General features: G+C 37.4%; 1 protein-coding gene across 1 annotated transcript in view; it reads right to left on the bottom strand.

The window, feature by feature from the left end:
• COG2 (component of oligomeric golgi complex 2) overlaps window positions 1-12,690 on the bottom strand; it is a 41,907-nt gene that overhangs the window by 4,849 nt on the left and 24,368 nt on the right. Inside the window, exons 11-16 of the mRNA XM_089529951.1 lie at window positions 8,130-8,191; window positions 7,472-7,623; window positions 5,637-5,837; window positions 5,119-5,191; window positions 4,243-4,385; window positions 2,174-2,313 (exon numbers count right to left, since the gene is read on the bottom strand). Coding sequence (XP_089386077.1) covers window positions 2,174-2,313; window positions 4,243-4,385; window positions 5,119-5,191; window positions 5,637-5,837; window positions 7,472-7,623; window positions 8,130-8,191 — 771 coding nt within the window. The remainder of the gene's footprint in view (window positions 1-2,173; window positions 2,314-4,242; window positions 4,386-5,118; window positions 5,192-5,636; window positions 5,838-7,471; window positions 7,624-8,129; window positions 8,192-12,690) is intronic.

The following is a 12,690-nucleotide window of genomic DNA, read 5'->3' as shown; positions in this document are numbered from 1 at the left end:
TTACGCAGTAAAACAGACAGCATCAACCCCCAACAATATCTCTTACAAAACTACTATTTTACAGACGAGACTAGAAATCCTTTCTGGAAAAATGCCTAGCAATTTATTTAGGTCCAGCTCCATGTTTCTCTAAGACCTACGTAGCAGACCTAAGTAGTAGCAGTGGCCTCTTCCTGTCCCAAACACATTTCTTCTGCTCTTACTCCTCACTGCAAAGGCAGTAATGCTGAAAATGGTGGTACAAGGATGTATATCAGCAGCAACGGGGAACCAGTTTTTGTTACAGGCCAAAAGACTAGGGGAAATTCTGTGTGGATGCTCAATGCTAAAGATGAAGAGACAAGTGGCTGCATTGGCATAGGTGGGGAGGAGGAAGAAGGAATCAGCTCGATTGTACAAGTGATAATGGATGCTATACCAATGCTGTTGGTATGCTGGATGTTGGTCCCATGGCTGGAGGAAGGGCATCTCTGCAGACTTGGGAGATGTGATATCAGAATTACTTCTTAGAATATATGCATTTCGCTCTGAAGAAGAGTGAAAAGCACATGTGGCCTACTGGTTGCCTACAAACATCCAGGAAGCAATGACATAGAGATTACTTGCCTTGGAACTGCAGAAAGAGCCAGTAAGGAGGCGGGGAAAAAGAAGACATTTCTGGGGCTCTTTCAGATTTCCTTCTTTATACATCATCTAGTTATTGGCTTAACACACAAGTTCAGGCCAAACATTGGTGTTTGTCGTGGCAGAGCATGTCCTGACACTGGTTAGTAGAAGAGGTTGTGGAGGAAAGAACTGATTATGTGAATGATCTCTGCTCCCAACACTCCATATAGAAAAAACTCCTATATGGAGTGTTGGGAGCAGAGATCATTCACATAATCAATTCTTTCCTTCACAACCTCTTCTACTAACCAGTGTCAGGACATGCTTTGCCATAACAAGCAACAATGTTTGGCCTGAACTTGTGTATTAAGCCAATAACTAGATGATTACAGAAAAAACAGCAACAAGCAAATGGTCAAACTGTATTTTGCTTGTGTTATATTTACAACCTTCTTTGTTCTAAAAATATGAAATTAGTTGCTTTTGAATATTAGGGCTGGAAATAATTGCTTCAGTACATGATCAATATGTATTTCACTGATGTAGCTAATTTTAGTAAATGCTACAAATCAGCTTGCTCAGAATATAACAAAATTAACATCACACTTAGTATATTTCAGAAATTAGGAAACATCTGGAAATTAATTTTATATTCCGATGATAATATCCATCACAATAATAACACAAACACTGATATCTATACAGACAATGGCTTGAATACACTTTGAAAGTAAAGTGGATCTGTGTGATGCACGTTTTCTGTTAAGGTAACCTGGTATCCTGACTTCCAGTCCCAGCACAGAATGACAAAATCAAGTTGTTTGAATATAACATATATTGGAAAAAAGGAGCAACAAAGCACTCCTACATTGTTTCAATACTACAAAAAGGCCACATGATCTTGCTATTGAAAAGATGTGAAACAGACACAGTCACCTAATAACAGAGAAAGCTGCCTTACAACAAGTCACATTGATTCTGCTGGCTCAATATTGTCTACAGTACCGAGTCCCATGGGTGAGGATAAGGTGGGGTAGATATCACTTAATAACTATAACAATAAATGAGCCCTGGTGGCGCAGTGGTTAAATGCCTGTACTGGAGCCACTCACTTACAGTTCAATATCAGCGAAAGGGCTCAAGCTCGACTCAGGCTTGCATCTTTCCCGGGTCGCTAAAATGTGTACCCAGATTGTTGGGGGCAATTAGCTTACATTCTGTAAACCGCTTAGGGAGTGCTTAAGTGCACTGATAAGTGGTATAGAAATGTACTTGTTACTTGCTATTGTTATAATAAACGATTGACAGTGGCTTGTCAGGATTTTGGACAGCCCTATTTGGATACACTAAGGGTAAACCCAAAACATGCAAGGTGCATGTTTCAACACTGAGATATGGTAATCACAAGTCATACGTTACTTCTCTGCTTCTTAGAGGTCAAGAAAAAAACCTTCATGTTATTTTTTTTTTATTTAATACTGTATTTATTATAGAAACACTCAGGTAAATTTTGGTGAGTTTGTAAAGTTGACTTTGCTCTGTAACCTTGCATCAAGTTTTCACTTACCTCTGTGTGCTTGCACTGAAGGCTCCTTCAAGCCACTGTTCAATTATAGCTGGCTTTAATGTATCTTTATACTCATCCTTCAGCTGGTAGAAAGGCTTAAGAGCACTGTTAACATAGGGCAATGCCTTGGTTGGCACTTCCTGATTAATGAAATATGAAGAGATGGGGAAGAAAAGAGAATAAAAGGCTTCTTATTTTAGTGTCCTGAGCAAGTAAAGTTTCACATGCTTATGTATGTGTAGTATATGGCAATTTAGATGTGTTATACTTTTTTTTTTCATACTAGAAAAGCAGTAACAAAAAACATTGCATGTGGAAATGCTTCAATAAGTTTTAAGCTGAACCAAGCTACTACTGAAATGTGCTGCTATATGATTTCCAAAGAAAACACCTTTCTTTAACATCACTGACATAACTACAATATGTATAAATGCAAACAGAACTTTGGGTATAGTTGTTATCCACCAAATTTGTTAGGAGAGTAATTAGAAGGTTTTAAAATCTAAACACATATGCTTATCACCCAAACCTCAATTTAGATTTCTTTTTGAGTCCACATATCTGACTCCTTCAAAAACACTGACATGACATGAACTTGCACTGAAAGGATTCAATGTCTCTGAAATCTAGTCCTCTCACTACTGTTTGCCCCAACTGTGTTAAAGCGGTAGTCTGAAACAAGAATATAACAGAAAGCAGGACGTATATTATCACATCAGTGGAAGCACTAACTTTATTCTCCTGGGTGAAAATGGTTGGAGACTGAAGATCTCTGAAATTTGCTTAAGTGCTAGGCCTACCCCAATCACATATAACATAGGGGTGAAGAACGGTCTGTGTGCAGGTGAGTGGAGCTAGCATTGCCTCGCACCTACCCACATAGTTCTCTGTACTCTTTCTTCCCCAGCCAATGCTTTCCTTTCAGTCAAACTCACTTCCAGCATCAAAGCTTATCTGTAAAGTCAAGTGCCTGTAACGAAAGTGCTCACTACAGGGATGAAAGGTGGGGGCAGGAGTGACCTCACCTACAGACTGTTGTTATGAGAAGCAAAACCATACATAAGGGGCCACACTATTCACAGTCCCTTGGTTTCTACAAAGAGAATGCCAGGACCAATGAGATTCATGAACTGTAAATTAAATGAGAAGTAGTAAGTGCTTAACATTGTTGGAGACAGAGCACAGTGTTAAATATTCTATACTTTTCCATTTCATGTAGTTCTTTTGCAATGTCTCAGAATAAGAAAGATGACAGTTCAGTTCAGCTGAAAGCAAGTAATAATGAACTAATAACAGAATAACTTCCAGGGCTGTAGAAACATGTATCTTTCTGCTGGAAGGTTTGCTTTCTATAATGTAACCAAGCTGAACTGTCTCCCTGAAAACAGTACTACTCTTCAGCACTTTAATAAATCAATATGATTTTCCCCAAGCTAGAGAATATCTAGCACTTCTGAAAAGAAGCTGCAAACTAAGAGTCTTCCTTTACCTGATAAACAGACAGAGTACTTATAGGAACAATTGCTTTCTTTATCATTGGTGCACCACCAATGTCTACTTTGAGGTAAAGAGAGACTATGGAGAGAGAACGGAATTCTAATTTCTGTATCTCCACATCTTTCTCTATGTTCAACGGAGGGAGACATTTTGAGAATGGATCAATACCACAGGCTCACAAATATCATAGTTTTCCTTCAAATGGCTTTTTTAAAACTTGAAAGATTACCAGTGTTCGTTAATGTATGATGGTCCATTCAGAAGATGGATAGCAGGCAGATTGTTTTCAGCAGTATAACTATGGTATGCATTAGGGTGTGTGGGTGAAAGTAAGATAGGACATGGAAAGTTGAAATGATATTGTTAGCCTCACTTATAGCATTGCTGATGGGTGGGGAAACCTTTAATAAATAAATACAAGACATGGGAGAGAAAAGCAGGGGACTTCTTCTGTACTACAATAAGTTGAGGAACAATTTGATAGATGAAGATACTACGCACCATCAGATGACAGTGAGAAATACAGATTATATCATCCATGCTTAGTACTTTTAAAATGAGAAGCACACTACCTTATTGGTCCTTCTATACAGCCTTGGGATTTCTAGGGCACTTTTCAAACAACTGAAGCAAGAATCACTCAAATCCAGAATTATCTTATTGTTTAGGGTTGGCCAGCAACCCAACAAAGAATCCTTTGAGTCTTCCAATGCTCCTATGAAAAAGGGAAAAGATTGTAAAATCTGAGCTTGTCAGACCTGTCCCAGATCTACACATATTTCCAACCTCCTAGTTTCTTCAGAATCAGAAAAAAACCCAAAAATATTGTTTACTGTGCTATCCTAGACTTAACAATTCATTATGTACCTACATTGCAATATTACCTATCATACATACAGAAAGATTTGGTGCAGATCTTAAAAAGCTAACTGATTCCTAACTTGGTCAGACACTCAGGAGTATCCAGTGATTTCATGGTTCTTTCTGCTTTTCTTCTCTTTCACACACTAATGTCTCCTTATCATTTTAAAAATTAACCAGAGTTATGCTTGCTTTGGCATTTCTGCTCATTGCAACCATTGTCACAAAGAGATTTGCAAACTGTGACAGTTAGAACAAAATATGTGTAGGTATAATGCTATACCACTATTCAAGAAAAAAAAGTGGGAAGAGGGAGATACTCCTCTACAAAGAACAGTAAAGGGCAACATACATGAAATTCAGTGCCATTTAGAAAGGATGTAAAATCAAATGTTGATTAATTTTCTTGAATCTAACCTCCCTCCTTTATTTATTAATAGTTTCATTGTATTAGATTTGGGGGGGGAATTACCTGGGTGACTGTGTTCACTGGAAATCAAATTAATTCTGAATACATAACAAGAATATGTGTGTGTGTGTATGCACGTGTCTGTGCACACGCACACATAGATATAACTCAATTTTACCTGAAATGCAGTCTATGTTTTTGAAGCCAACTGTTTCCAGTTTTGGTTTGATAATTTCCAACAGTTCAGGCAGCTGTTTGGAAAATAGGAATATTAAAGATATATCAGAATACATTTTCTCAAGATCGTCATGTACACTGAAGAGAAGGTCTTTTTTGTATACGGAACCAGTATATAATTGTGTTGCTCTCACCCCAAGAGCTGCGTGAGAAACATTTTTACATTTTTTGACCTATACCATCAAAGTGTTCCATGCAAAATATCTAGGAAAAAACTGGAACAGTTTTATTCAAAATGTGTATTTGGCCCTTGCAGCATTTAATGATTAACCTTTAAAGGAATTGTTCAAAAAGTCACATTCAAAACAGAATAGACAGCACACCAATGAACAATGCTGGTCTGTGTTTCAAAATTGAATTTTAACAGTTAAATCTCCTTGAGGTTAAAAAAGTTTTAAATTTCAAAAGCTCCTGAACTTGAGGCCCAATTTGACATGCAGATCAATGAAATATACAAACCCATTCCTGAAGGTGATCCAAATCTGCAGCAATTAGAACAAGCTGAGCAGTAGATATGGAAGGTAATGGCTGAGTATCTGGAGTAGACTCATTTCCTGGGTCCTCAACAGAGCCTAAATTCAGTGGGGATTCCTTGGTATTACTTGTCAGCGTTTTTTTATGATCCTTTGTACTTTCATTAGAGATGGGTCTGAGTAAAAGCTGTTCCATCAAGACAACAACAAAACATAATGACAAAGAGATAAGTCTATCAAGCAGTGTGAAACAGGTGAAGTTACAGTTAAGGATCTGCTTTGATTGGATATCAAAAACTTGGGAACCATCAGTATCCTTGTTGTGATATATTCCGATTAGAGAGAAAAGTTCTTTACTCTCATTTAGGCTATAGTGAAATAGGTATATGGCTCATTATGAGTATAATAGATGCCCATTAAGATGTTATAGATGTAACAGATGCTGTAAAGATTTAACAGTGCTTTATGGGATTAACCTTTGAATGTCTATGTGTTCACAGATGCCTGTTTAAAGATGTGTAGTGCCTCACCAGATGAGATTTTATTTCTTAATGGATAAATGGTTATCAATGTGACACAAGGGACAAATTCTGTACAACTTAAAGTCCTTATCAAATTTCTGTATAATGCTTTAATAAACACTATGGAAAGTATGAAAGAACCTGATAGTGACAATGATGATTATTTGGTTAAGTTATACTGTTTAAGATAGTAATATTCCTCTATGTATTAACCAAAAGGCCTATTAACAAGATGCCAAAAGATAAGGTTTTGGTCCTTATGATGGTGTAACATCTTAATTGTCATTATTATAATGAAATACATGTTGCCTTACATGTAATGTAAAGCAAGCTCAGCACTCAGACATCAACATGTCTTTGTTTCTCCCTCAAGGAAATGTATATGTTTGTATATCTATGAATGAGTATAATAGCCTAGTAGATTACCAAAGAGTCTGCTCATTATCTCATGTAAACATCCTGAAATCTCAATATTTATAAAAGCTTAAGTGGAGAGTTGATGTTAACTCTTGGGTCCCATAATGAGAAGAATGTGGACTATAAATTAAATAAATAAGTAAAATGGTAGTCTTCCTCTAAGCAATATCATGAATTGGGCACTCAGGTGGCCAAACTGTGATAATGGAAACTCAGAGAGAATCCAAATTATCTGAAAAGTAGCAAAGGCCCTCAACCCCTCAGTCTAAAGCAGGGGTAGGCAGCCTGCGGCCTGCGGGCCGGATGCGTCCCAGCAAGGCCTTGGGACCGGCCCCAGCCCGGTCTTGCCGCCGATTGCCGCCGGAGCCTTTGGCCTCTCGCGTGAGGGTGTGGGGCCTTTGGCCTATCAGGAGGAGGCGGGCAAGGGGGCAAGTGGCAGGTAAGGGGGGGCAATTGTCTATAGAAGCCTCCGAAACATGCATTTATATTAACATTTTTTAAAAAATCAGCAAAATTTTTTGCGTGTCCTCCATTTTAAAAAAAACGTGCCCTCCATTTGAAAATTTTGTCCTACATTTGTCCCGGTTTATTTATTTGATTAATTTTTAAAAAAATTATTTAATTATTTATTTTTTGGCTTCGGCCCCCCAGTTGTCTGAGGGACAGCAACCTGGCCCCCGGCTCAAAAAGGTTGCCTACCCCTGGTCTAAAGAGATACTGTAGAAGTGGGGGACTATGCCTCTTTCAAATGACTCAGTTTAATAAACTTACATTTAAACATCATTAGTCTGGTCATTCCAGGCAATGTATTTAAAATCACAGTATAAGAGCATGAGAGAACCAGAACTATGCAATAGTGGGAGAAGGCTGAAGTTTTCCTCACCTCATTAATAAAAACTGAGTATCGTGCTACAATCTGCAGTGAAAGCTTCCATAGGCGATGTGCTAGCAATGGCAAAAATATCTGAGCTGACCAGCACTTCTGCAGACTTGTCCACACCATGTGTGTAGCCAACAGATGATATGAACTTCCAGCTAAAAACAAGCATTTTAGGATAGTCACAATCCAGGTTTCTAATTTATACACAGATTTTTATATGTCACATGCTATTTTCAAGATTATTCAGATACTATATTAGACAAGATGTGTTACCAACATAAATTTTAATTAGTTCTCTTCTTCCCAGTCTATCATCTACAGCTTTCTTATAACCTCTAAATTTCAACAAAATTGACTATGCAAGCCTCAATCCTGGAGAAAGCAAATAGCAGCACTTTCTATCCAGCCTTATAAGTGCAAATAACAAACAGGCATAGTCTATAGAAGGGTTCTTATCCTGGGATCCATCTTTCACTGCTCTTTGGAAGTTGTCCAGGTAAAGGCACTGCAGTTATTTTTACGCTATAAGTGAAGTAAGCAAGATCCCATTGCTATGACAGACATAATGATGACTGTCTTTCATGTTAATGTAATGGAAAACGAGTATTTGTCATTGTTTCTCCAAATCTAAATACATACTAATTACAATGAACAGCTTTACCTGGAGCCTCTTTTAAGTCTTCAGAAAGAGCAGCTTCTAAGGCCCCTGCAATTTCTCTAAACCTAAAAAACACAATGGTATTCTGTAAGACTTCAGTAAGAATATCAAACTAAATGTATGCTTCACAGCATAGTCCTGTAAACACTTGATAAAATTACCCACAATTCATTTCAAACTGGAACACCATGGCAATTCTCTATAATATGAAGAGGCCTTTTGGGGACTGAACTCCATTGTTGGAACATCATCTTCTGAGAAGACAATCATCATAGTGTTCCCAGAGATGAAGTGAGAAAATGTGAACATCTTTTTTATCTTTTAAAGTGTTTTAATCTTTTACATAAAGCCCTTTGTCTGGCTATATGACTGCCCCCCCCCCCAAATTTATAGTGGCTTTACTCTAATTATAGTATTTCATTCTGTTTTGATTTTTTGTCTGTGTATTTCAATCTGTTTAGCATTAAAAAAAATTTTTAACATTCCAAAGAATGTTAGTTACCGGGTGGTATCCAAATACTATTAATGAGGAGTCTTTTGAGTAAATTCCACTATACCATTACTATTCCATTACTATTTTTGCAGTGTAGCAAGCCCAGTGACTTTTCGGACAGAGCTAACAGGACAGAAATGGAAAAAGTTTGTGACACAGTCACCCCCCAACTAACGCATTGTTGAACAGACCTGGGACCAGGTGGGGATATCTGAACGAGGCAGTAATGAATCAGCTTACTAGGAGTTCCCAAGGAAATTGTCACTTTATCTGTTATTCAGACTCCGACGTGCATTCATTCATTGTTCTTAACTGAACACCTTGTTTGCTACAGTTAGTTCTTACTGCTCAGATTAAAAAGAAGGCTGGCAGATTACAAGGCTTGACGAATAAAGTTTAGCCTCAGTTGACAGATCTGTCTGATTGAGAAATGCCAGTGAGCATGGCTGCCTTTATGAACCCCCTTAAAAATTCTGTCATGTTTTCCTAGTGTCTCCAGTTCTCAGTCAGTCGATCAATCAATTAATCATCCTTTCAGCATCCATTTATAAGTGAAATCATGGGGTTTTACAAGCCAGAACCAAATTTAAATGAAAATACAGCATGACTGAAAATATTATAGTGAAAAGGAAAAGTACTAATTTTTGATGTTTCATATTAAGGAGTTTTTTTGCCATTAGAAATAAGCTGTCATTTCAAACTGAAAGAGCACAAATGATCCCTAGTTCTTAGATTTGCTTTAGTTTAGTCATGACTAGGACTTATGACTGTGGCATCAACGGTTTCCAACGTGTTTGTTAATGTACAATGGCACAAGGTTCTGCAAACAGTTCTAGGGGAGAGAAATCAATAGTCCTTTCTGATGCCTTGAACTTCTTGTTTTAAAAAAGATAAACTTCCAAAAGTACTGTCAAAACCAGCCAAGTTTTTAGAAACATCATTTTCCAACATAAGTAGCTTAGATGTTGTTTAACAGAAAATGAGATAATTACTACCAATTTTTCTGGAGGAATACCACCAACTGCAACTGAGCCATGGATGATCACACTGAAGCCAAATATTTCACATCAATCAGATTGTGTCATGCTTATACAAGTTTTGCTTCTTCAGTTAAACTTTTTAAAAGAACTCATTTTCATAGATACTGTTTTATTTCATTTTTAATGTGGGCTGTTACACAATTAGAAAAATATTAGCTAATTAAACATGAGTTTTAGTCCATTAATTAAGTTTGTATAATATATGCAAGCAATTGTTCTGAAAAAAGGATCTTTTGATTTTTAAATGATGGGCACAAGGTACAGTAGCCATCTTCTCAGAAGAGGTATTCATTCCTGTTTAAAAGGAAAGGGGAAATGCTTATTTGTAGAGGGAACTTGCCATTGTCACTTTTCTAAATTACAAAGGGAACAGATGGTACTTTTCAAGTCAGTTACCTATTTAATGCAGGGTTTGCATTAACTGAAGTTATTGGAAGTTTTAGAACCAATCAGTCAATTCACCATTGCACTCTATTTATGGATTCATTTATTATTTATATACTTTTCAATGGGTAGGGCACTTTAAGTGGGTAGGTCCTGCTCAGCAAAGATCGAAGACTAAAAAAAAAATTACAATGAGGAAACAAAGGACAGGGGGCAGAGAAAGTGGTAAGAGGTAAATAGGCAGTATAACTCTTTCCCAACATGTAACATTTATATAATGCCAGCTGGAAGTGTGTGGGGGGGACTTCCCTAGACCTAGCATTTCAGCATTCAAAGACATAGCTGTGTTGGCCTACGCTTTGTCTCAGATGTATTACTGTTGTCAGTTAAGATGGTATAGGTCTGTGATTCTAACACCACTTTTCTTCTCCTATATGATTTTTAGCATCTTTTGCTTCATGAAGAAGCCAGTGAAGCTTTGAAAGCTTTCATGATGTATTTTCTGCATTTTGGTTGGCCGATACAGTTATCATTATTTTGTGCATTTTGAACTGTGTTGGATTTTGCTGCATGGGCAATGCTGCTACCCCTGAGTAGGTTTCATGAAAGAAATAGTTTGTGGCATAAGCTTTCATAGACTGAGTCAATTTCATCTGGTGAAGTAAACCCAAGGCCTAATTGCAATGGCCTCCTCTCCTGGTAAATAGCACTGCTTTGAAAGGCGCAATGCAAACAGCCCTTTCCTATCATACATTTATGATATTTCCCTGCATTCCAACCTTTGTTCGTGCTAAAAATCTCCACACATAGTATTTAGCACTAGTTTGCGTCCCCCCCCCCCCACAAAGACATGTAAATCATCAGCAGTCTTCCCTTTAAAAAGAGCTCCCTCCCTAGCATTTCTGTGTGAATGTGTGTCTGCACCATCCCTGGGGTTTGGGTACTTCAGACCTCACTAATCAACAGTAAATGAAACTAACTATCTGATCTATCTCTATTCAGCAATTACTATATCTGACTGAACAGAAACAGCCAGGAAAAGGCAAGAAAGGAAAATAAATTATTTTATTAAACTGTAAGTCTGTTTTTGCTTTTTCTTACAATGCATCTGTGGAGGAGAGGGGATAGTGATCAAAGCTTCGGTTTCTGACAAGCCTGGGAATGGTGATAGTCATTTGGCAAAGAAAAATAAAAGGTTAAAAGGAAATCCAAACAAATCAAAGTGAAATGTCTACCCCCCTTCTTCTCTGATCACATTCCCCCTGGCCATAGTATATCCATTACCCCCAAATCGCCATAAAAGTGGGACTTAAGTTTCACACTAAAATCAAACTGGATACCAGTGAGAAAGCTGGTCATTAATGGATTTCCCCCTATTTGTTAAAGAACACACTTTTTAAACAGTTTCCAGGCGACAACTACAAAATAGCACCAACGTCACGAAGGGGGTAGCCAAACAAAGGCATTATTATCCTGGGGCTATTGTGCTTTGTGGTCCTTGTGTGATAAGGCTGTCAGCCTACAAAAGCATATGTGACAAACTGTTCTCAGTCTCAAAGGTGCTACAGTACCCTTTTAATATTTCACTGTTATCCATTTTTAGAGCACATGTCTTTAGAACTGACTGTAACTGGAAAAAACTAGGTCAGGTCAAATAGATTGCTGCAAGGCAGGCCAGCTGGCTACCTGTCTACTTTAGGAACAAAAATGAGAGTGTGCTATCTTATTTAAAGCACAGACAGTAACTTGCAGCCTTTCAGCATCATCTCTGTTCAGCACAGTAATACACTGCTGGTTTTTACAGACCAGCAAACCCTTCCCATTTAATTATTTAATATACTTCTATTTCAGACATTATTATTATTATTATTATTATTATTATTATTATTATTCACTGTACATAGCTAGTATACCACACCAGTTGCCAGTAACGCTTTATCAATCCATGTTTGAAAAAGAATCATAACTATGAACAGAGGCATGATTACTTTCATTCGTAACAGGGAAGAATGTCTTGCTACTCATACACCTGATCTCACCTTGTGTAAGTATTGCACCAAATATGATTCAGCATTTTTATGATGAATGGTTCTTAACTAAGAATAGCAGATGTAAGAACAGGCCAGTTATATGATAGTACAACAAATATATTTGACTTTGACTTAAAAGATCTATGTTGTCTGATGAAAAGACTGTGAATTTTAAAAAAACACTTACAATGAAAGATAACAATCTATTCTCTATCTTTCATCCTCTCTGAACAATGTAACTACATACAGCTCCCTCAGTTCCACTCAATACGGCATTTCCCACTCTGATCTACCTTCATAAGAAGAGAAATAGATCAAAACAGTGTCTGATCTGAAAATTACAATAACCTAAAGGATTACTTTGTTAGCAAACAGACAAGGTGCTTTGCCGGTCGTAGTCTAAATGTTTAATCAACTCACGCTGCCTACTAATAGTTCAGCGGATACCTACTATCCACAGTTATTGTGATTGGGAAACAAAGACTGTACACAAAAAGACATCTTTTTACTGAAGGTTCAACAAACAAGGGGAAAAAACTTAGCAAAATGAAGGAAGAAAAATGTCTATCTGTGTTGTGGGAACAGAACTTATTATCCTAGGCACAAAATGCCTGGAT

This window comes from Sceloporus occidentalis, unplaced genomic scaffold (genome assembly GCF_023333645.1).
Source record: "Sceloporus occidentalis isolate IW3139 unplaced genomic scaffold, rSceOcc1.0.p SCAF_6, whole genome shotgun sequence".
NCBI classification, from domain to species: Eukaryota; Metazoa; Chordata; class Lepidosauria; order Squamata; family Phrynosomatidae; genus Sceloporus; species Sceloporus occidentalis.
Note: the sequence above shows the minus strand (reverse complement) of the source record. Positions and strands in the feature narration are given on the sequence as shown.